The 24227-nt window shown below is 46.3% G+C and overlaps 6 protein-coding genes across 6 annotated transcripts; 4 read left to right on the top strand and 2 right to left on the bottom strand.

Moving 5' to 3' along the window:
* Nucleotides 1-76: 76 nt before the first annotated feature.
* Pdw03_7817 (Ribosome biogenesis protein Urb1, putative) lies at nucleotides 77-3576 on the top strand (the record flags this gene model as incomplete). Its single annotated transcript, XM_014677479.1, has 3 exons — nucleotides 77-230; nucleotides 283-3191; nucleotides 3253-3576. The coding sequence occupies 3 exons, from the start codon at nucleotides 77-79 to the stop codon at nucleotides 3574-3576; spliced, it is 3387 nt and encodes a 1128-aa protein (XP_014532965.1).
* A 1615-nt stretch (nucleotides 3577-5191) lies between these two features.
* On the bottom strand, nucleotides 5192-6232 carry Pdw03_7816 (heme-containing dehydratase; the record flags this gene model as incomplete). The annotated part of the gene is made up of 1 exon (XM_014677478.1): nucleotides 5192-6232. One exon carries the CDS (start codon nucleotides 6230-6232, stop codon nucleotides 5192-5194), a length of 1041 nt encoding a protein of 346 aa, XP_014532964.1.
* Nucleotides 6233-9526: 3294 nt separating this feature from the next.
* Pdw03_7815 (Nitrogen assimilation transcription factor nit-4) lies at nucleotides 9527-12311 on the top strand (the record flags this gene model as incomplete). Its single annotated transcript, XM_066101773.1, has 8 exons — nucleotides 9527-9592; nucleotides 9643-9725; nucleotides 9780-10808; nucleotides 10868-11755; nucleotides 11854-11936; nucleotides 12010-12049; nucleotides 12108-12205; nucleotides 12280-12311. The coding sequence occupies 8 exons, from the start codon at nucleotides 9527-9529 to the stop codon at nucleotides 12309-12311; spliced, it is 2319 nt and encodes a 772-aa protein (XP_065956856.1).
* Nucleotides 12312-12708: 397 nt separating this feature from the next.
* On the top strand, nucleotides 12709-13449 carry Pdw03_7814 (Carbonic anhydrase; the record flags this gene model as incomplete). Its single annotated transcript, XM_014677477.1, has 2 exons — nucleotides 12709-12854; nucleotides 12909-13449. The coding sequence occupies 2 exons, from the start codon at nucleotides 12709-12711 to the stop codon at nucleotides 13447-13449; spliced, it is 687 nt and encodes a 228-aa protein (XP_014532963.1).
* Nucleotides 13450-17049: 3600 nt separating this feature from the next.
* Pdw03_7813 (ABC-type Fe3+ transport system) lies at nucleotides 17050-18297 on the bottom strand (the record flags this gene model as incomplete). Its single annotated transcript, XM_066101772.1, has 3 exons — nucleotides 17050-17693; nucleotides 17769-18050; nucleotides 18108-18297. The coding sequence occupies 3 exons, from the start codon at nucleotides 18295-18297 to the stop codon at nucleotides 17050-17052; spliced, it is 1116 nt and encodes a 371-aa protein (XP_065956855.1).
* A 2147-nt stretch (nucleotides 18298-20444) lies between these two features.
* On the top strand, nucleotides 20445-24049 carry Pdw03_7812 (Copper-transporting ATPase, putative; the record flags this gene model as incomplete). Its single annotated transcript, XM_014677475.1, has 2 exons — nucleotides 20445-21000; nucleotides 21060-24049. 2 exons carry the CDS (start codon nucleotides 20445-20447, stop codon nucleotides 24047-24049), a joined length of 3546 nt encoding a protein of 1181 aa, XP_014532961.1.
* Between the last annotated feature and the right edge of the window lie 178 nt (nucleotides 24050-24227).

Below are 24227 nucleotides of genomic sequence, written 5' to 3'. Positions count from 1 at the left end.
GCCCTGGCCAATCAGCAAGCTGAAAGTGTCGATGCGATTTAAAAAAAAATAAGTTACAACACCAACCCATCAAATCATGTCGCACATCACAGAGCATCCCTCTCGGGCGAAGAGAAGAAAGCTTGATGACTTCAAGCCAGAGAAAGCAACTGTCACATCCAATATCAAGTCTGCTGCTTCATTGCGCGACCTGCTCGCTGTCCAGCAAAACGCCCCGTTGGCAAAGCAAGGTGAGGCAGATTGCAAAGCTTCAAGGCTAAACAAAAACTGACTAGCAGATAGGTATAATAAAGTTTAAAGAGTTCCTGGTGTCAATTGCACACACAGAAAGAGATAGCGAGAAAGCAGAGAAATTGCGTGTCCTCAAGGATTATTGCGACAAGCAAATCACCAACTCCGGAAAGGAGGATGAGACCTCAGTGTGCTTTGCAGACATCATCCAATCGTGGTCATTTGGCGATAGTAATAACAATGAGCCTTTACTGACCAGTGTCCCTTCTGTTCTTGCGATCTTCCTTAAGACGATTTCGTCGGAACTGGAGTTCAGGGAATTCGGAATCGCCCTTTGCAAGCACCTGCTGCAGAAAGACCAGCTGAGATTGTTCAACCGCGGTCTGACAGCAACCAAGTCTAAAGAACACTTGATCTCACCATGTCTCCGTTTGCTTACGGAGATTGTGACTTTTGACGGAGGAGCAGTGGCACGGCAGCTGTACCTTCGGCGGTACATAACCTTTAAGCGACTGGAGGTTTTCTTGACCCCCAACAAAGCGCAGGAGATTTCGGAAGATGAGTCCAGCAAATCGACCCTCAGACGCAACGCACAGCGATACCTGCTAGCGAACCTGAGAGTTCAGCATGCCTCCGAGAAGAATGATATCATCGAACAGCACAAGATCACCAGGTCTTTCCTCGAATATATCCGAAAGGACCCGCGGGACACTGTACTAGAAATTATCAAGGCTATCGAGAGAGATATCGTGCAAGATTCTGCTCTGTCCCGCAAATCGAAGAGCAAGTTTTTCAACAGACACAACCTTGAGCGACTGGTGACACTATACGGCTATGATCGAGAGTCAAATGAACCTAATGCTGGAGGAGTCGTAATTGCCAATGAGATCCACCGAGTCATGATGAACGTGTGCAAAACTGCCGGGCTTGGTGTTCTCTTACCCGAGACTGGCTGGTATCCCGTCGGAGCCGATCCGGAGACCTTGGCTGTTGATGATGATGCATGCATTGAATTGGGCCTTGATTCCCCCATCTACGTCGACAAATACCGAGAGTCTGTCCCCGTGCGGAACGGTTCCCTCTCATTCCTTATTCAGTGCCTTCGGCCCGATGTAGATAGCCTCCAGATCGAGCTGCTGGTGTCCATCTTCAGGGTGGCGCCAGAGCTTGTTGCCGATTACTTCTCGAGGAAAACCATGTTTATCTCAGACCCTAAGGTTACCCCCTCATGGATGGCGGAATCCGCATTCCTTTTCTCAACTGTGCAGTTGCCTGTCCCTACGAACTGTGGCTGGAAGGACAAGCAGCCTATCCTGCCACCGCCGGTTTCTATCGTCATTGAAAATGTTCTCCCTCGGCCCCTTGGCCAGAAAATTATGACCCGCTGTCTCAACCAGAATGCGGAGATTGTCACTTTGTTTGCCGTGCGCATCCTGACCCTTGCGTTCACTAAGCTGCGAGCTGTCCTCAAAATCTTCCAGGCGGATCACGGCCAAGGTCAGCTATTCTGGAATCAGGCTTCTGCTAAATTGCTGGCAGAGTTCTCCCGCCGCTGCCCTGCTGTCAAGGATGTTGTTGTCCTGTTCCGACGAACAGAAAAGGATGATCTGACCCAGCAGGAGGCTGTTGCAGAGCTCTTGACCTGTTACTATGAAGTGATGCCGGACATTGCTCTAGAGGAAAACTTTGACGTCTCACTGGTCTTGGTGGATGTCCTGAAGCGACTGGAAGCCCCAGACGTCAGCGCGGACGATTCTGAATCGCTTTTGAGCCAACTTCAGAGTATCCTCCAGATCGCACAGCAATCCGCTTCATTGCGTTGGTGGCAAAAGCCAGCATCCATGCAATATTCGCCCTTCACCTCGATTCTCAAGGTTCTCATGGATACTTCGGATAAGGCCTCTTCGCGCAGTATCTCCACCCTGCTCAAGACCATTCTGGTTGATAACTCTGTTCTGCAAAGCTCCCCCCACGCATTTGCGTCCGTCTTGTCAAGCCTCGAGAATTTCGAGGCTGATGCTTTGCACCAACAACTGGTCTTCTTTGATAATTGTGTCTCACGTGTCGCCAAGAAGCCCGTTCACTACCAGGATCTGCTACAGTCCTTATCCGAGGATGTGTCCAGAACTGCTAGCGCGCTTGTTGCTGCCATCGTTGAGCAATGGCCATTTGTTGTCAAGAGTGGGGATGCATCCACAGAAGCTTCTGTTGGAGCCTGGATCGCAAGTCTTCTGGGTAACCTGAAGCAGGCGGGTGAAAGCACTAAGGTCCTAAAGGCTGCTAGGGATGCGCTGGTTGAAGCAACGAAGACCAAGAAGATTAAGTCTCTCCTTAAAAGGTCCCTGAAAGAGGCAGATGATGTCGACACTGAGGACAAGATGGACATTGACTCTGGCTCCAACGTGCCTACTTCATCCAATACGGCCTCTGCCATTGACCTCGATGAGATTTTTGGATCCCTGCCTACCGAAGGCACGACTCACAATGCTCTCAACAAATGGGAAAGAGAGGACATTGCAGAAGCAGTGGACCAGGGTCACGTCGCCGAGTTGATGCTCTGTCTTTGTTCTCAGCACGAAGAAATCCGAAGACAGGCTTTCGCAAACATTATTCGCTTCATGGCAAAACTCAAGGAGTCTACCTACGCAGAATGGCGCACAGTGTTTACTCTAGCCGGTGAGCTCCTCGAGACCGTCAACAACATCGGCATGGAGAAGCCCGTTCCTTGGATTGTTGGCGAGTGCGCCTCGAACTGCCTGGAGGTTCTCACAGACCCCCTCCACAAGGTCTACGGCAAAGTCAACAAGTTCCTACAGAAGGCACCGGCCTGGGAAGTAGAGAAGATCCCAACATACTGGGTTGACAAAATCCTCCTGCACGAGCCTGAGTTGGATGATGGGTACTTCGATGAAATCGACTGGCTCCTGAACCTGTTTATTAAGGCACTCCGCACCGAGGCTGTAAGTTTCGACCTTGTAGTTCAACGCTCCAAAATTCCAATTGCTAACACCTCGAATCTAGGACATGGAGGTTTACCGTCGAGCCAATGTCTTTGAGCGCATTCTTTCCCTCTACCAGTCCCCAACCCTGGGCCCAGGAGCTAGACGTAAGATCCTGCATATTGTGTACCGCGCCGCCCAGGTCGGCGGTAGTACTACTCTGATCACCCGTTCTGGTGTCATATGTTGGATCCAGATCCAAGCAGCAGAAGCTGATGCGAAGGAATCTGCTCAACTTGCGGCCCTTGCACGTGCTTTGTATGAGAAGTGTGACCGGGAGCGGGTTGATGGTTGGAGTAATGGGACTCTTGGGCGGGTCGTTGATGAGTTCCAGGCGCAGGTTTAAGATATTGGAATTTTTTACGATAGCGGATTGGATCAATGGCGTTGTTGCCTTTCTGGTCATGTGTATTTTAGCTAAAATTAAATCTGTCAAACATCCACCCTTCTATCTTCTACAATCTTCTATCAAGCATCTCATTTCAGAGTGCTTTTGATCTGAAAGTCCGCGTCAGGATCAGGTTGGGGAAAATAGATTGCACCACAGGGGATCGGCCTTGATTATGTTTTTGTGGAATCCACTAAATTTTCGTATTTCTCCATTGCCTAAGATGCTCCCCATTAGGATGCAAGCTTTGACTAGAAATAAAGCTACTATCCTGACTTGCAAAGAAGACGAAACATGGTGCAATCTCACCATGTTGTTCCAAAGGGAGTGAATCAAGCCGGAATTTTACCCTAAAACCCCCCTTTACGGAGAAAGAACTACGTCTTTAAGCTTTATAAATCAAAGCTTTACTTCGTACAAGATCTCTAAGCCCACCTAGCCCGCTAGATCGTGCATTAAACCAGCTTATAAAAGGCTTCCGTCTTACAATGCAAGGTGCTATCTTACTCGCCAAAGAAAACAAGGATTTACGCGTCGCCAACGAGAAGTAGAAGCAAAAGCGTACTAGATCCCGGAGGCAGATACCTACTAAAGAAGGCCTCTTAGTTTAAGAAGCTTCTCAATTGATCACTGAGCCGGTGGAATCAATTGAAGCACCTCCTCCCCCTCCACGAAGAAGCCCTTCGCCGGCTTTATACCCACGTACGCGGGCCCCGCCAAAGTGTAGTGGTTGTGGAGAAATAGGACATAAGATTAATAGATGCCTAGCTAGATAGATGATTTTAGTATATATAATTTAATGGCGTTTTGGTTGAGACAAATGCATTTTAAATTAAGAAGTTGGTTGGGGTGGCCAGCTCGCTTATATGGCCAGCTCACTTACCGAACACGTTAGGGCCTATTTCCCGCTTGTATAAGGCCCGTGGGCAGTGCCCACCCGCCCGTCTATGGGCGATGTCGCAGTCTAGACTATATGCTAGTCGTGGGGGGTATTGGAAGTCATATAACTTCCATGTTTGCTCCTAGTACTTAGTCTAGCTAATCTGTAGATAGCTTCTCTCTCTTACAACGCATCCAGAGATTTTCCAGTTTCATCTACAGCTTCATTTGTAGATTGAATACCATCTCTCTCAGATATTTTCTAGATTCCCTGAGTCGTGTTTACACTATAGCACCGAACTAAGTGTCTGGTGCTGCTAAGCCTTGGTGTTACAGCACCGAACCAAAGGCCTATGCTTACAGATTCTAACATGTTTTATATCACCTCTGCAACACCATGTTCTCTGTTAGGGCCCTTCAGTTTAAGTTATATTTAAATTAGGGCTGCAAGGATTCGGGTCAAGATTAGGGAGTTAAGGGCTCTACCTTGTATAAGCACGCCTTTGCTATTCCTCTGGAGTCTACCCGAGCTGTTAGCTCAAAGAAACTAACATATTAAAAGGCCCAGTTTTGGCACCTGTAACAGCTTGACATTTAAAACCTTTACTCTTCATTGCCATTGCTATGATGGCCTCAGCGAATTATTTCAAAGACCTCATTATCAAAAGCTGCGAGTGTAATTTCGATTATCTAATTAAGAGATATGCTGCGGATAGGAACCAAAGGCCATAAAACCGGTTCCTTCAGCACATCCAACATATTCACAATCAATCTCACCAGATTTCAAAACAGTCGTTTCGACCTGGAGCATAATCTTCCCGGCCATCATCTCCCCCCCGGGGCCATATGACTCAAAGATCTTCTTTCGCAGCTCAACATGGCCTTTATTCAGTCGTCCAATCTTCTCCATTTGGCCTAGATCTTGGAAGTAGAACAATTGGATTTTCTTGTTATACCCCAGTGCGTTAGGCTCTCCATCGCGGAACCGGCCACCCTCGGGATCATAACATATCCGTCCATCAAGAATCCCTGACTCAGGTCCTGCCTCAATGAGATCTTTGATCCAATTATTGACCAAATCATCAAGGTTTCCAAGCCAGAATTTTTGTTCTTCTTTCGTAATGGCGGAATGGTCTTGTCCTTCGACGACAAAACAGATGTTGTCTGGGAACTGCGTCAGGTGAACCCGACCGGGGCGAATCTCAGGACCCGATGTCTCCGCCGAGGGGCTGTGCAAAGGTCGATGAGGCACCAACTTCTCTTGCACCGGAGACACCATTTTATCCGAAGTGTGATCAGACTTTCGATGGCGGTAGCATCCCCAGTAGCCCGACTTCTCGCCCAGACTGATTGGTTTGCCCAAATTTCCCAGACCGGAGGGCTCTACCCGGCTGGACGCGTATTGACTTCGTCGAGGGGATGGGGTCATGACTTCTCTCCATATGCCCGCGTCAAGAGGAAGATCTGCCCAGAATTGAGACACATCCTCTCGAGTCCACCACTTCTGGTAGTCCGCAACAGACTTCCAGTACGTAAGCCAAACGTACGTCTTCCCAGTGTTTGGAGTGGCACAACCATCTTGCAAGAGTGTGTCAATGTGTGCCGCGTGGCCGGAAATGAGACCGTCGAACTCCCCTGTCAGAGCTTTCTGGGAATCTGTCGGATTTCCGGCTGGATATTGGATTCCGAAAACCGCATAAACGAAAGGCTCGTCGGCCAGTTGCACACTACACATTGTGCTAATATTCTTTTCGAGGAAGAATTGAGTAAGAAGGGTGTTGATAGTGGACAAAAGGAGTGATCTTTCCGGGTCACTAACATCAACTTTATAACTTAAGCTACGTGCCACGACTTCTGCATAACTGCAAGCCCCCTGCCTGGGACCCACCCGTCGGACTTCATGGCAACCGCAAATGCAAAAGATATAGGAAATAAGGTTCCGATACCGACCGATAATGATTGTCACAAAACCGTACTAGAAGCCACAAATGGCACAAGGACCAGCGATTAACCCGGGTTTGTAGCGATAGTTCCGCCCGCGCATGCTATTTTTCGGGTCTACCAAGACCTCTCTTATCAGTGACCAATTAGAATCTTAGTGATTGTTTATCGAAAATTGCGGAATGGTGGCTCCGAGACAAAACGAGCCGTTTTAGGTTGCGGAGGTTTCACAGCCGCAGCTCTTATCACAGATAAGGGGAAGGCGACTCAACGGCCTAACGTTAGGCCGTTGGTCAAACCTCACACCGCCCCAGCAGATAACAAATTGATAACAAATTGCAAAATGAAGTATCTTTGATATGGAATCGCTATACAAAAGATATTTACCCGGTTATCGTGAGTGTATTGTTCTCAATCCTTTAAGACTAGGTTAAGTACTCCGTAAAGAGAAACAAGCCAACAAACTCTAGTTTAGGTCAGATGTACTCCGTAATTGAGAGGCTAGAAATTAGTTTCCGTATTCCGTATGGAGTACGGAAACACGGAATGCAACAACATAAAAGAGCGTCTTTTGAAATGCACTATGTTTGAAACATTGTACAACATATGCACAACTTATGTAAAAATTTAAATATTCTCTTAGTTACGGAGTTCGGAGTACTTTAAGCGTACTTGGGTAATCCTTTGTAGTTTGGATCCTACTCCGTACTCCGTAGGTGATTACGACTTCTTTTACACTCTAAATAACTTCTTAAGTTCTTCCTAACTAGTCTAAGTCTTATGATGATATTGCGTGTAAGTATCGTTTTACATGAATTGCCTATATAAAGGGTGCTTAGGCACCATGTGTATTTTCTTATCCAACTAGCTAAAAGGAAGTGAAACAGTACGGAGTACACTTATTGAACGTAAGTCTGGCTTGATTAATTTAGTTAATGCTAGTACTTCGTGCTAGTTTTAATTCTCGATATCTAACGTAGAAGAAGGACAACAATTTAAAATAGGACACTATAATCAGAGATATCCTAACTAGGTGCTTTCTTTCCTTTATTTGATGCTCCTGACCAAGTTTTTATTCTATGAGAAGGACTTTCTTCAAACTAGAAATTTCTTCTTATATCTTCCTTAATTAGCTTCAGGGTTAAGAAGGGTTATATGGTACCTGCGAGACACTTGAAAGTATCCTTGTATAGGCAAGTCATACAAAAGTTTCCTAATATTAAGAATGGGGCATCTGGTTAAAATTGGGGATCTACTATTCCGTACGCAGTGGTGGATTGGCACGTCAATACCGGGTTTTCATGGAAAGTCGCTTTCAAAAATAATGTCCTTTATCGCCTTTATATTGTCTATCTACAACACCGAGAAGGGGGACGGTCCGTCTAAAAAGACCAAAAAGACATTATAAGGCCGCATAAGTGGCCGACGGTTCTTGCAAAGATTTGATGGATACTCTTAATTTCAAGAGGCAACAATCGAATATAATCATTGACTTCCATGCTCTCTGCAATTAATAACGTAACATCAAAAAGTCTACGATCTTTAATCAAATTCATAAATTTGGAATTCAAACCGTACCTGCTTGTTGAGCTCAAGATCAGAATCTCCAATTGATTTCATCACATATTCACGACTTCCGCAATGTCTTCGGTTCGCATTCAGTCGCTTTCGTCCAAGCCTATTGATTCCAGCGGGATTTGACCGCTAGAATCAACAAAACCTACGAATTAATCGCAGAAGCGGCGCAGAACAAGGCACAACTCATCGCTTTTGAATTCATGGTTATCCATACTATATCTAGTTTGTCTGGTGCAAATGTTCTTCCAGAAAGCACACCAAAGAGTACAAGGAGCCGTTTGCTCGACGCTGGATGAACGCCGTTTAGGTCAAGAACTCACTTCTACTCCACCGTCCGGAGATAATGTGTAGATCCAATTATGCATCAAAACAGATTGGCTGTGTCGTTGGGATTTTCAGAAAATGACGACAACTCTATCTAAATCGCCCACGTGCAAATTGGGCCTAATAGAGGTACCAAATCCACGGCTGGAAAATGAAGCCCAATCTCATAGAAAGTACATTATTTGGTGATAGGTCTAGGATGCATTGTTAGCGTTGCGGAGCTTCGGCTCGGTCAAGTTCGCTTATCTCACAAGGAATATGTCCAGCCGCTGCTAAGATATTCCACATTCTTTCAAGAGTAATATAGCTATTCATATCTCCACATGGCCAAGTATTAACTCCTCGTTCAGGGAAGAGTGATCTCGGTCTACGTCTACTGAAGTGCGCCGAATCGTGTTTCATAGGAGATATTAATATGTAACTAGGCTACCATTATCTTCCCCAGACTTATACCCTAAGACTTTGTCTTACATTATTCAGCTGTGATTACTGAAAGAGCGTGGAGAAAATAGGCATAGGTGGTGAAGGCTTGATTTCTTCTACTAGGGTGGCAGCCCTACAGCCTTTAGTTATGATGGAAGACGGTTAACTAAATCAGGTAGATACTACGACAGAGATATTTACCTTTGCATAATTAGATATAGACTAGATAGTTGCTACTAACTTGTTCGCTGATGTGATGGGGAATTTTGGTCGCCAGGAAGATCTTAAGAATAGTTCAGTCCAATGGCGAGCCTATGATTCTAAAAACAATCGAGGAGGCTTATATGCAATCCTTCTATCCTTTTAGTTTTGTTCAAATAAGACTGTTCGTCTTTCTTAGTTTCAACCCAATTGTGTTTGTTGGACAGGGCATACAATTTTGAATCGATGTATTATTAGAGGCTAGTATATAAAGCTCATAATGGGTAATCAAGTAGCACTATATGATACAGAATAACTATACATAATAATAACATTCTTAAGTGATGTTAGAAGACTTTGGCTCATCAAGACATAACTTATAGGCCCCGCGAACAGGTTCAGAGATGGTCCGTAGAACCCCACTTTGCAAGGTCTCCCGCAAATCACATGATCCCTACGTGAAAGTGGCAATCGTAAACTCCTTCCCTGGTCACAGTCTTCTTGTTGAGAGTCGGGGAACTTTAGTGCCAAACTTCTCTTTTGGGTGTGATATGTAATTGAAATGTCAAATCAGCCTATGAAACCAGTTCATTTTGCATGCCGTCAGTGTCGAGCCTCAAAACGCCGAGTACGTCATGCGCTAGGAGACGTGGGGTTGATCGCTGATATATCTGACAGTGCGATGGTGCGAAACCACAATGCTCATATTGTCAACGAACGGCGAAAGAATGCGAATATGCGGATGAGAAAAAAGTTAGAAAGTATTAGCCCATCCTAAACTGCAACGAAACCCATGGGGTTAACACGATAGACAGACGAAAGTATTGGGATGAGAACTATGTTAAATCCCTCGAGAACCAAGTTCAGGCTTTGCTAGCTCTTCAAAATAGCAGTAGCACCAATACGCTGCCGCATATTGAACCAAAAAGATCTGCCAATGCCATCTTAGACTCGACCTTCCTACTACCTCCGCTGGGGAAGTCACACGAACAGGAACATTGTGCGCCTCTGAATAACGTGGCTGACAATGAACCTTCTCATCAGTCGCAAACTGCCATGGAGGAATTGAGCGTTATGATGTGGAGAACGAATCTTGCAGATGCTGTGGCTGAGGAGGAGAAACATTCAATCAAGAACCCTCCAACAGGGGAGAACATTCTTCAGCCCGAGGGCCCGCCTCAAGTGCCACCTCAGATTCTGAAAATATGCGGGGAAGTCACTCGTGTTTATGAAATCGCTGCTCTATTTCTCAAATGCATCAACGAAGATCATCAATTCACGCAGTATGAAAGTTCGGACTTTTTTCTTCAGTTCCCTAACCAATCTCCGGATCATCTCTTCCTTCATGCAGCCATGTTAGCAGCTGGAGCAGCATTTGAAAACAAGAAGGACTCCCTCAAGATCAGTGATAAACTTGCTGAATTAAGTGAATCTCTCGTCTTCAAATGTTTTCGACAGTCCCCGTCAATATACGTCATTCAAGGTTTAAGTATCCTGTCATGGCGTTCCCTCGCCTCGGGCTGTGATCAATTTGGCTGGACATTCCTCTCCATGGCTGCAGGGATGGCTGTTCAACTACGGCTTCACGTATTGGCACTTGATGAATTTGACACCATGTCGACTTCTGGTGCCGGGCTCGCAGATGTGCAGACTTTTTGGTCATTCTACATGACTGATAGAACTTCAATCTCAATCCTAGGAAGGAACTGCATGCTACCTTGGCGACGTGTGAATGTTCCCGCAATTGAAACTTGCTTCCCAAGCGATGGGACAAGTCTGGCTCAAATATCTTTTGCGTGGCAATGCAAGCTATGGTACATGCATGACCAAAACATGGATAAAATGCAAGCACCAATTCCCCATCTCACAATCCACCGGTAATGCACTCACTAACAGTTTCCAGATTCTCTTCTACCTTCGAAACCCTTACCACACCCGAGCAAGTCAGTCTATTGATAGCAACGCACGAAAACCTCAGTCAATTCTTTAAGTCACGAGATCAAAGACTCGCAATAAAGCGAGGCGCAACCGAAAAACCTGTCTTTCTCTTTCACATGGCATACCAAATGGCAATTCTAGTAACAATGCCACCATTTCTCCGATTATTTTCGAAAATGCGGAACGAGGAACCAAACACGTCGCAACTAATGCCCGCCGTATTACAATCTCTCACAGCGGCAGCAACAGCGATGGTCAGACTTGTCTCAGATTATTACAAAATCTACGGCTTCCCGAGGTCCAGTCCGCTCCTCATCCACCATCTATTGAGTGCGTGTATTGTTCATATGATGAATGCAACAACCACATCATACACACTGCGGCGATTCAGTACACGTTCAGTTCGCAAGTGTCTCGCTCTTTTCACTCAAATCAAAATGTTTTGGCCCATTTGTTCGCAGAAATGTGTTGATTTGTTAAATTTCCTAGCCCGAAGATGGAATGTTGAATCTGCCTTGCCGGAGGATATGAGCTCCATTCTCGAGATGGGATTCACTGGTGACTTTGATGCTCCGGCAAAAAAGCAGTGTCATCAAGATGTTCCAGATCAAGGCTCTGGATCAAATGTGTCTCTTTATGACACGCCAGAAAACACAATGGGCCCATTCGACTCTCTTTTTGAGACAGAGAATGATCGTGCATTAAACGACCTCTTATACGGCGAAGATGGCCAAAATGTCTTTCCGATGAATAATTGGCCTCTCGATCATGGATGCCCGAACTTGTTTCCGATGTTTCAAGATTTTGGTCAATTTGGGGACAATTTTATTGATTTGCCCTGGTTAAACCCCGGGTATGTTTAACCAGCACTCGCATGTATTTGTTGGGGAAAAAAAAGTCTCATTCCGGGTCAAATATTGCATAAAACGGACTTCAAACACTGGAACATAGGTTGAGCGATATAGTAACCTACGATGCGAAAAGGCACATTTTTGAGGCAAACACACTATATTCGAGCTTTGCCTTTTCAGTTTGTCCGTTAAGTCCAAGCCATAAAAAAAGGCTGCCCTCCTATCAGGTAGTATACTCACTTCTGCATGTTGCTAGTCTGTTCGCCCTCGCCATTTCACCCGACTGTCACCTGCTTGTGGGCCGTTCCGATAAGACCGGCGGGGCGGCGTAACACGGAAGATCGATAGAACAAGGTTCGCGATTGCGGCGGATTTCAGTGGTGGCGCCGGCATGATGCTGGCCGTCAGAATTTTCAATGATGGAGGCACCGTGTATAACGTGCTTGACGAAGGTGAGCTGCCCTCCGTGGAACTGGACACCTATGAGCAGCCAGTGGAATTCCAAGCTGAGACGCGATCGTTACAGGTGTCTGGTTACACGAGGCTGATGGAAATTGAGATCGAGACTATGAGAAGGTAACGCAGGATCATACGAAGGCTCGATTGTGCTGTTAGTTGTGCAGGCATCACTTCTAGGTATTGCACGCATTTGGTATTGTTGGACATTGTCTGCCTTGGGGTTGTAGAAGAGTCGCCTCGGAAAGAATTAGCAAACTATAGTTGGGAGTAAAACAATCAATTGTGATGGCTGTAAAGCATGATTTGGTGGAATATCTAGCCACCAGAGCTGCATACCTTGACTACGGAAGGTCTTGGCATGTGCTTATATAAGCACAACCCCTCCGAGGTCGACAGGTCCCAACGAATTCGGAAGATCTGCTTACAGCCCTGTCTGAGACGACCAGAACCTCGAATCGCCATTCACCTTTGCATAGCCTTTGCAGAATCTGACAAAATGCCCTCCGAACCCAATGTCAATCGCTATCTCAAGCAGTCGCTTGACCATATCTTCCAAAACAACAAGAAATGGGTCTCATCGAAGAAAGAAACAGATGCCTCGTTTTTCGAGAAGCTTTCTGCTGGGCAATCCCCAGATTACCTGTAAGAAACGTGGCTTTGAAATTTTCGGAACGGAACGCGACTAACGGCCATCAGGTACATAGGCTGTAGCGACAGCCGTGTCCCTGCCAACGAGATCATGGGCCTGGAGGCTGGCGAGGTCTTCGTTCACCGTAACATCGCCAACCTAGTGCCCAATGTCGACCTCAACGTGATGTCTGTAATCAATTATGCTGTGCGGCACTTGAAAGTCAAGCACATTATCGTTTGCGGCCACTACAACTGTGGAGGAGTTAAGGCGGCCTTGACACCTGCTGACTTGGGTTTGCTGAACCCGTGGCTCCGAAACATCCGCGACGTGTATCGCTTGCACGAGAAGGAACTCGACGAAATTCCCGATGAGCACGCCAGGTACAATCGTTTGATTGAACTCAATGTGGTGGAATCCTGTAGGAACATCATCAAGACTGCAGCTGTCCAGCAAAGCTACCAGGAAAATCAGTACCCCATCGTTCATGGATGGGTTTTTGATCTCGGCGACGGCCTGCTGAAAGACCTCAAGATCGATTTCGAAGCTGAGTTGGCGGATGTGCAGAAAATATATTGTTTGTCCCCGGGTTCCAGTTCGGAACATTAAGTGATCGCATTCACAGTTATCAACTGCCACGAATCTAGTGTGCATCTTGTTGTTATCAGCCTGTATCTTTCTGACTTTTCCTTTGGCCTGTTTCCCCCATCTCCATAAAGCCATCTGTATGGGTTCATGGCAGTAGGTGATCTCTGTCATATTCGGCTTTTCCTTTTTATCAATCAGTTGTGCTTCTTGTTTCTTTCTTTCTGCATGCTATCGATACCATGCATATCACGTAGCACGAAAATGGATTGAAAATGAAGAATCTCCGTCCGGTTGTCGATTAGAGAAATGGGAGAGAGATCCATGGAATGAATGGAGCGATTCTTTGAGAAAGAGAGAGAATGCCCCCAAATGGCGATGTGTTTCTGTGTTTCACTTGGACAGCGTTGGATCAAAAAGAACTAGCAAAGGATTAAGGATCAATGACGGCATGCTTTTAGGGTAGTCTTGCCGGACAAGTCGTCATCAATTGATCGTATTGCTGAGGTCTTTGGGCACGAACAACTCGTCGTTAAGAGCATACTGGACAGTGCATTCTTTTGGCAATTCTACCAGAGAATCCAATCCAAAAAAAACCTGCGGTGGTGCTTGTTGAAGGCAAGGTAGATAATCTGCCTCGAGAGGCTCAGTAGTCAGCCCTTAAAGCCACGTTGCGCTCCTGCTGCCTCAAGGGTTAGTAAGTAGTGTTGTAGAATGCTCCAGCGCTCTCCCAAGAGATATTGCAGGGAGCAAAAAGGATGTCAAGTTGCAACGAGTTTTCGGCAAGGCATGACTAAGTGTTAAAAAGGATCTCGGGGGTGTTTTCGGACTAGCTTCTTTGCCGATCGTCCAACGATGCAGATGTGCCTGGCAGTTGAACTGCCGGCGCCGATGGCCGGTTCCGATATATTGCCGGTTCGGCCGAAAGCTTTCACGTGGTTTCAGAAGTTGCACGAGCCCGTCTCAACCGAAAGAGATCTCTGGTGGAATGTCTTCGGTTAAATAGGGACCTTGGGCTCCATTGATAACCCAAACGAAATCCGTAAAGGGACCAAGTCTCGCTCCCGAGGTCCTCACTTATGTTCCAAGGTCAACGTCACATCCACGTGTAGCACACTAGACATGTATGTCTACAAGTCCGCTCATGGAAGATACCCTTAAGCCATTCTTCTTATGTGGAACAGATTGGTACTGAATAGGAATATATAACGGCTTGTCGGCACTTAGAATAGATGCGACTGTTCATATTATCTTACGTCTTCTTTCACATTAGTTTCGTATGTCGCAAGAGCACATAGACATGGGCTTCTAAGATCCAAGCGTAAGCTGAGCACTAATGGACAGATTTTAAAATGTAGCTTTGCCCGGGCATCCAACACTAAAACAACATCCATCAAAAACATACAGTGAGGATTCGCTGGTGGTCACCTACGCAACTACCAAGTCACTGGTGTGTGGCTTATGTGCAGTCAATAGTTGGGTGTCGCCTAGGTGAGAAATGGGTAAATGCCGCTTTACGGTCGTGCGACCGGTGGGACAAGGGTGAGTGCGCTATAGATAGGGTGAGAATCGGGGTGAGAACCACTCAACTCGTGCGACCACTGCAGTGACCTCTTCAGCTGAACATAAGCAGAATTTCATTGGACCGTGTCGTTTCCCTTGAAGCACTCGGCACCTACATAACTAGAACTGAAGGTATCATACCACCAAGCAGTAGGCAAGTTGGCTGTACGGAGTCCCAATCACATACATGTAATCGGTTGAACTGCTAGAAAAGCTATCTCCAGATCGAAAACCTCTTGTTTGACGCATTGTATAGTCTGGACATACATTCTCTGTTCAAATTTCGATAAATGAATCTTCGATTAAGATAAATGGTAAATTCTCTCAACTAGTGTCAGAGGGTAGTCTCGTATAGAATAAACCTCTTTAATACTTTGTTATAGATACGACTTACCATTGATATTTCTCTACTTAACTTTTATAACGTTATTATATACTAAAGTATATAGTCTTCACGGCGAATTCGGCGGGTTTAAATTCCTCCTAATTTAGAAGAGTTGCTATTTTAATTACCTCTAGTGGTCTTCGGAAACCTAAGTGCGGACTCTCGCCTTAGTCCGAAAGCAATTTTATATGACTAAAGCTGAATTAAACTAACTAAGGTTATTTAAGGCCTTGCCTAGAATATAATCGATAAACAAGTCTATACAAAATTCCCGTATTACGATCGTTCCTCTTAATTAGGCTACGTTAGCTTACCGACGTTAACTATATAGACTCCCGCAAGCTTAACTAGTAGACTTAGACCGAAATCAAAAATTCAACTTTATAGGATCGTGTACACTTTAATTATGATAAAAAGACCTTTAGAGTGGAACGCGGAATTTCGTGTGTTAGATATCAACTTGGTATTAAAAAGGGTTACATCGGCACCAGAGGCACGAGATAGGGATACGAGGCTTAAGATAAAGTGTATACGTAAGACAGCTTTTAGAGCAATTTTGATGGTGTGAACAAGCATAGCTTATATGGAGATTGAGTGGCGAGGGTAAAAGCCGGCCACACGAGCTACCTGTTTCTGCTCAGATAGGAAGCTACTTTCGAAAAAGAGAATGACAGTCAGATACAGTCTATTTACTACTTTGTTGCAGCCAAAATACCTCGAATTGGCAAAAGGGAACTAAGAAAGCGGACATTTTCCTGCCATCTCAACATGCAGTACTGTACTTTGAATGTCTCCAGGAAAATGCTAGTCGGGAGTCCATGCACGAGGAGTTAGAGAGTCTAGGTTTCGAACTGACTGAAGAGTCCGGGCATGGCGGAGTTTTCAAAGTCCAGGGCGAGAGCAATTGAAAATATCTTCGCAAGACCCTAAACCCCTACCAAGGATCTATTCAATGGTTGTCTTTGCTTGTAGCAAAGTTCTCAAATTGTCCCAACTTGTCCTAAATTTTTGATCCTCTGATTCACACAGATGCTAGCGAGAGGAACTGTTTTACATCGCATATTCAAGTAGTCTTCTTTGTCTCTCTGCCTAACTAGCTAGAGTGTCAACTCCTTGACATTCATAAAACAAATACAAATAACTCAAAAACAGTATGGGCCTTTCGTCTTAGTGGACTATACAGATCAAAACTGGGAATTTAAACTGGAATAAATAGGATAGCGTCTGTCGGGAATCCAACTTTTCAGAAGTGGTGCTTAAAACAGATCAGCCGTGCAAGTACAAATCAAGTGTCCCTTGTCCTGTTTAAGCTGTGATTGCTTGCCATCATGTCGGCTTGAGCATTCTCGGAAGTTTTAATACCCTGTTTTCAACCATAAGTTGCAATATAGAGTTTGACAACAGCTTAAAAGAGACCGCAATTCGTCTTTAATGGTTGAAGCTCTGCTTTCAAAAGCATTCTCGGGTTTCCCAACGCTGAGACTTGTGTAGTAAGATATTATTTCTGAAATGATATACAATGACATCTAATATAAATACAAATTGATAGTGTGTGGCGTGGCCCTGCACATCAAAGACACAGACATGGAAGCCATATACTACATGTGAAGATAACCACCAGCTGCATTCACCCAACCACGCAATGAAATGCAAAGCCACATTGAATGGTGCCCAGTCTAGCGGCTACCATAGTATGAAAGCACCGGGCTAAGACCCTGAGCAGTCCCGATGGAAGTCTCAAACTGGAGTCTCCACCATTCGACCAAATCACGGTTCTCCATGAAAGTTGCAAATTGAGTGAGCGCCGTGAATTCATCATCCCACACATTTCCTAGCTTAGAAGGCAAATCCTTCCGTGCCAAGTAGGTCTGGCTGTTGACGAATTGCTCTTGATATTCGTCGCTAAGCAACCAGCTCATAAACAATTTAGCACTTTCAGGGCGAGGAGTGGAGGCAAAAATAGCACCAGTCTGTGGCCACAGCAGGCGGGCGTCTTCAGGTGCTTTGCTAGCCAGGTTTGTCGCCGTGTTCAAGTTGGTGGTGAAAGACAACGAGCGAGTAGAGTTGACCTCGGCAACATAGTCAGCAGGTTCGCCAGTTCCTCGGACCCACTGAACATCCTGTTCGAGAAGTGATTCGAACCAATCCCAGCCATATTTGTCAATGATGACAGAGAACAGATAAGTGATAGCGTCATCGTCGTTGGGATACGTTAACGCTAGCTTGCTTTTCCACTCTGGGCGAACGAACTCTCCATATGAAGATGGAACACTAGACTCATTCAAGAGTCCGGTGTTGTAAATAAGATCTCCAAATTGGTCTAATTGACGAAGAATCGAAAATGTCAGCATGGGACATAATCTACGAAGGGACAAGATATCATCAGGGTGCTCACATATATATGCTCCCACAAAGGCACCATGAGGATCCTTTATAGCGGAATAAATATCCTCCCATTTCAACGGCTTGTATGGCAACAGCCGCCCTTCCCTCTTCCAGCGACCGAAATCATGCAGCGTCTGCAAAACTGCGATATCTGCGCCGTCGGTTCCATTGCGCTGGAACTGACGATTCACTCGGCTGTCGTGATATTTTGAAACGTCGACAGTCAGATTGAGCTTGATTTCGGGGAATCGTGCTTGCCATGCTGCAATCGTTGGTACACCTTGGCTTACAGCTTTTCAACCGTGTGAGTAAGAGTGTGTCCAGAATTCAAGAAAGGTGAAAATATTACCATCTCCTCCCCAAAGCACAATGAGGTCACCCATCTCGTGTTTAGCAGAGGCGTAGATCTCGTCCAAAGTGCGATTCTCAATGGCAGGATCATGGCTGGGATAGGAGTTCCAATTCGGCAGTACGCCGCAGCGAGCAAGGTCGACCAGGCCTAAAAGGCTGAGGATAAGGGGCTGTCTGGTAATCTTCATAGCTGCTTTAATCGTGGAGGCGAGCTCAACTGTCGAGAAGACTTAGCAAACGTGTATTCTGATGTCTTGGGAGAGAACCCATGCAGCAGTTGTTTATATAACTTGTAGCTTCATGTAAATCATAACATAGTTAACTATAGACGGAACTATCCCGCGCTTATGTAAAATTGGATTCTTCCAATCTTGGAAGGTTATTTTTAAAGTTATTATCAAGCAGATTTTTACAGCGGAAAAAGCAAGGGGGGAGACATGTGTGGTTTCTAAAAACCTTTCTGGGCACCTTCCCAACCCTGCCAATGTGGAGTAGCTTGGATTTTAGCTAAGCAGATTGATTTATAATCTGAAACATTCGGCCTTTCCATTTTCCGACGTCTTCAAATCGATCTTAGTCAGGTACATCGTTTGCATTGCTTGATAACCACGGAGTAGTGCAGGATAACTTCCGAACATGACTATCGACAAGCATTTAAAACGAACCCCTTTATTGCAAATGGCTCAGACTTAGATATCTGTCGGTGTGGCATTCAATTCACCATACTCGTTTCATTCTCAATAGCTTCACCCTAAGAATGGCAACCTTGTAAAGCGTTTGGCAAATTCGAAGCGCTATCGCATTACAAGGTCATGGGACGTCGATACCAATCTTCCATACTATCAAACCCCTACCAAAATTATAAAACTGTATTGTGAAGAACATTTAGCTATTTTGTGCTTCCGGTTTATGTGTGTAGTCATTTCAGGCCTCACTCCGTCTTATTGTGCAGGTTCTAGGTCGAGAGTATAACCTCGCTACATTTGATGGCTAAAAGCGTATGCGTGAAAAGGCTCAATCGCTTGAACTTGCACCCAAATTAGCCTTTTTAATATAGCTACCTGCTCAATAAAACGTGACCAATTCTTCCCAGTAGTTGAATACAAAACTACTCTTACCAAGAAACGAGGTAACAAAGTGGTAGCGCTCATAACGGTCAAAGTGACTGTGATTGTGCCGATCTGATGGTGTCAGTCTTGCTAATATCTTTGTACCTTGGTAGTCTGAAGGAAAAATGACACATACACAGGTGTTTGTTCTGCCCATGTCTAGTGTTTTTTAAACATTTGAGTGGAAAATGCCAGTTAGTGGCACCTGCCTTGGCTGTGATTGCATCCGGTCGAGAAATTCATTGGCTTTCAAGACATGCCCGAGTAATTTTTTTTTCTTCTATTGGGCATTTTTGGGTCGGCAAGACGGATACATGCATGGGTCAGCGTCATGATTGCCTTGAGGACACCTAGGAGCTGCAATTATAGGCCTACTGCCGCCTGATGGACGATATCCCCAGGTTATCGCTGCTGGTGTGGCCGGACTCATCGATTTTAGCCGTAACCTGCCAGGGTGTACCCGACTCGTAAGCTACCGACTTTGTCTGGGGCTTCCTTGGCCTGGCATGCCTCTATTGATATCCTGTCCGAAAAAAATGGCCAATAGCCAACCAGGAGTCTTTGGGCACCGGTGGAACAAGGGAGGCATCTCTAATTGATGTGACATGCTAGGGTGGTCGAAGGGACAGATAGTCTATGGTATTGATCATCATTTAACGCATCGGCACCCCTGTGCGTGAGAGAGGTGGAACAAAAGGTTTCGGTATAATTTGTGTCTCCCTACCCGCGGCGTGTATGTACTTGATGTGCTTGGCATTGCCGGCACTTATAAGCCACACGGGGTATATCTACTAGACCGTGTTCGACGACTGAAACATGTTGGCAACTCCGCATTGAGGGGTGCAACTTATCTTACTTTCGCCTCGTTATTTTGGAATCTTCGATTTTTGTCATAAAATAAAACTTTGGCCCATCTGTTAATTAACGTGAGGGGCTCACTTTGATTTGGCTGATAGGGGCATTGTTGGACAGGGCAGGGTTTCTAGTGGAAGAAAATGAAGTCCTAAGAAATTCGAATATAGCCTATATCTTTGACAGTACATTTCCTTTTTGTTTCTTCTAGGACCTCAAGTTGCAGGTAAAAGCTGAGAGTTGTGGTAGTTTTTGCTCATCCGGTAAGAGCCGATGGACTGAAATTCTGCAAGTGGGGTGATACCCCACAACCCCCGTGGACCTCCATCCCCACATTCCTTCACAACTCCACGTAGAGCTATCGAACCAGCATCATGGGACGCTCTTGCTGTGGAAACACGCTCAATCACGCAGATGCCGTTGACAAGGCTGTGTTAAAAACCCCAGATTCTTTCTCTGTGAATTTTGGTGGCGGTGCGTCATCGGAGACATCCAATCAAGGGAACTCGTCTGGAAACGACGATGTCCAAAAGAACGATAAAATTAAAGCCGCAGACGCCTGGTACCAGGAGCCTACCGATATTTGCAAGGTAAAGGCTCGACGCACGGCTTGCGAGAGAGGCTGTTGCGACGATCAGTCTAGCGAGACCATTGGTGAAATGGATGTCCTTTCTTGCGGTGCTTCTGCTTCTAAGGAAGCCAGTTGTGCAGGAAATTCGAACCCCAAAGCTGAAAGGCTAAAACGCAGTGTTTCATTTCCCGATACCTCACGGTCAAGCGAATCTGCGACTTCGGATGAACCTACCGAGGCAATGTGCTGCGAGGGCAAGTCTTCGTCGCCCTGCTGTGATGAAAGCTGCCTCGACCGCCTGGCTTTGCGTGAATGTGATAAGGGATCAACCACCCATTGCATGGAAGCAGCTGGAAACTGTATGTCGAAAGAAATGGCTTACTGTCATGTCACTCTGCTGACTTCTGATGCGATGCAGCACTTCCTTCGAAATCGACCCCCACAGAAGGTGCAAAGCTCAACCGCAGAGCTTGCGATCGTCACAATCGCTCGGTTAGAGAGCAGTATGCGACTAAGCTTATGGCTCTCGGATGTGTCTGCCGTGCTCTTCTTGCGCTAGGTAAAGAATCATGCTGCGAGCCTCGAAAGCGCTCTTCTCTGGATAAGGGGCAATTCTCCGAACGACCACTGAGACAGTCTTTCCCGTGGATTTCGGTTGAATCTCTCCGCAAAGTCGGCACGTCTACAAGTCGATCGCCGCTTCGAAGTACCGACCATGGCGAAACGTACAAACATAAATGTGGTGTCAAAAAGAGTGCCAGTCAAGGTTGCGCTACCAAATCTTGCTGTAAATCCAACTTTACTACCTCCAGTGACGAACGCATCGATCTCTGTAACAACAAACCTGGGGGAAAAGAAACTCAGTCCCCGAGTGGCTCGTGCGTTGATATCTGCTGCGCCTCCAAAAAGTACAAAAAGAGCGGAACTGTTAGCATTGACCCTGATCTAGAGGGTCAGGCCATAGGTGTCGAGCATGTGGTTCTATCGATATCTGGTATGACTTGCACTGGCTGCGAGACGAAACTCAACAGAACCCTCGCAACAGTGGTAGGTGTTAAGAACCTGCGGACTAGTCTGGTTCTGTCTCGAGCAGAGTTCGACTTGGACCTCAATCTCTCTACTGTAGACTTTGTTATGAGGCACTTGGAGCGGACTACAGAGTTCAAATGTGAGATCATCACCAATAATGGGTCGGCTATGGATATATTTGTTTCTGGGGATCCAAATTTGATTGTCAACCAGGCTTGGCCGGAAGGCGTGAGTGACATATCGCTCATCGAAAAGTGTACTCTTCGCGTTTCCTTTGACCCGGAAGTGGTTGGGGCACGAGATCTCATTGAAAAACACTGGGGCGAGATTGCAAAACTTGCGCCCATCTGCGCTGACCCAGCACTCGCAGCTGGAAGCAAACATGTCCGCCATTCCGGTTTCATGACTCTCTTGTCTGCAGTCCTCACAATTCCAGTGTTAGTCATGGCATGGGCCCCCATCCCCGAGAGAGAAATCGCCTATAGCTCTACCTCGCTGGCTTTAGCTACTGTCATTCAGGTTGTGATAGCAGGGCCTTTTTACCCTAAAGCATTGAAGGCTCTTATCTTCTCGCGGGTCATTGAGATGGATCTTCTTATCGTGTTGAGTACCAGCGCGGCATACATCTTCTCTGTGGTCTCTTTCGGCTTTCTCGTCGCTGGTAGCCCTCTTTCCACTGGCCAGTTCTTCGAGACAAGCACCCTTCTGGTTACTTTGATCATGTTCGGAAGATATATCGCCACACTTGCCCGACAAAAAGCGGTGGAGTCAATCTCCATTCGGTCACTTCAGACACAGACAGCCCTTCTTGTAGACAAATCAAACTCTTCTGAGCCTCGGGAAATTGACGTTAGGCTACTGCAGTACGGAGACACTTTCAAAGTCCTTCCTGATGTCAGAATCCCGACCGACGGAACTGTAACATCTGGTTCATCGGAAGTAAACGAGTCCATGCTCACTGGAGAGTCCCGACCGGTTGAAAAAAGTCCGAAATCGCGTGTCATTGCAGGGACAATCAACGGGTCAGGAAGCCTGTATGTCAAGCTAACTCGCCTCCCGGGTGACAATGCTATTAACACTGTCGCCGCCATGGTCGATGAAGCCAAGCTTTCTAAGCCAAAGATCCAAGAACTTGCCGACAAGGTGGCTTCCTACTTCGTTCCAGTCATTGTTGGTTTAACCGTCATCACATTTGCCATTTGGGTGGCTGTCGGCATAGCAATACAAGGGAAGGCCGGTTCTGAAGCAATACAAGGGAAGGCCGGTTCTGAAGCAACCGTTCAGGCTGTCACCTACGCCATCACCGTGCTTATTGTCTCCTGTCCTTGCGCCATTGGTCTCGCCGTACCGATGGTGGTTGTAATCTGCAGCGGTATCGCGGCGGAGCGAGGTGTGATGTTCAAATCTGCATATTCCATCGAAGTCGCGCATAGGGCCTCCCACGTGGTCCTTGACAAGACAGGAACCCTTACTCAGGGAAAGCTCAGCGTAGCCGTTGAGCACCACCTTGGAAATGGTGGAGCATCTCTGTCACTTCTTTTAGGCCTAGTTGGCGACAGCAAGCACCCGGTTTCGGTTGCTGTTAGTAATCATCTTAGGCACAAGGGAGTTGTTGCAACGGCTCTCTCCGACATCAAAAGCCTAACCGGCCGAGGTGTCGAAGCGAAACTAGCTAATCAAACGCTACAAGCTGGGAATTCTCGCTGGCTAGAGCTTTCCACTCAACCCTTGGTGCAGCCGGTGCTTACACAAGGCTACACCGCGTTCTGCTTCGTCATTAACGGGGCGCTACTTGCGGTCTTTGGTCTCGAAGACTCTCTCCGAGCCGATGCAACCCACGTAGTTCATACTCTACAGAAACGCGGCGTCTCAGTTCATGTGGTATCGGGTGATGACGAAGGCGCCGTGCAGAATGTGGCCATAAAGTTAAGAATCCCTGAGAGTAACGTTCGTGCTCGGAGCTCTCCAGCAGATAAACAAGTTTATGTCAAAAATCTCCTGGGCAATTGTTCAGATGGTGATGTGCCGATTGTCATCTTTTGCGGAGATGGCACCAATGATGCCGTGGCACTCGCGCAAGCAACCATCGGTGTTCACATGAACGAAGGCAGTGATGTTGCTCAGTCTGCAGCTGATATTGTGCTTATGCGTCCAAATCTGTCTGGTCTTCTCACCATGATGGATGCTAGCAAGGTCTCTGTGAGACGCATCAAATTCAACTTTGCTTGGAGCTTTATCTACAACACATTCGCCGTACTCCTTGCAGCCGGGGCCTTTGTGAATGCCCGAATTCCGCCTCAGTTTGCGGGGCTGGGGGAGCTAATCAGCGTGCTGCCCGTCATCATCGCTGCTGTGCTTTTGAGATGGTCTAAAATCTAGCTGGTGGATGAAACAAAGATTATGTTATCTTGAGATTTCCCTTCTCGCAAGAGAAGACGATGCTATTCAACTAGCTATTGCATCTTTAGATGTGTCAGAGCGGCTTTGTGGTCTAACGGATCGAAGGCATTGTCGTTCGGCCGGCTGCTTTCAACAAGCAATCCTCCCCTTCTTTTCG

Source organism: Penicillium digitatum, chromosome 3, assembly GCF_016767815.1.
Source record: "Penicillium digitatum chromosome 3, complete sequence".
In the NCBI taxonomy this organism is placed as follows: domain Eukaryota; kingdom Fungi; phylum Ascomycota; class Eurotiomycetes; order Eurotiales; family Aspergillaceae; genus Penicillium; species Penicillium digitatum.
This window is presented reverse-complemented; position numbering and strand designations above follow the sequence as displayed.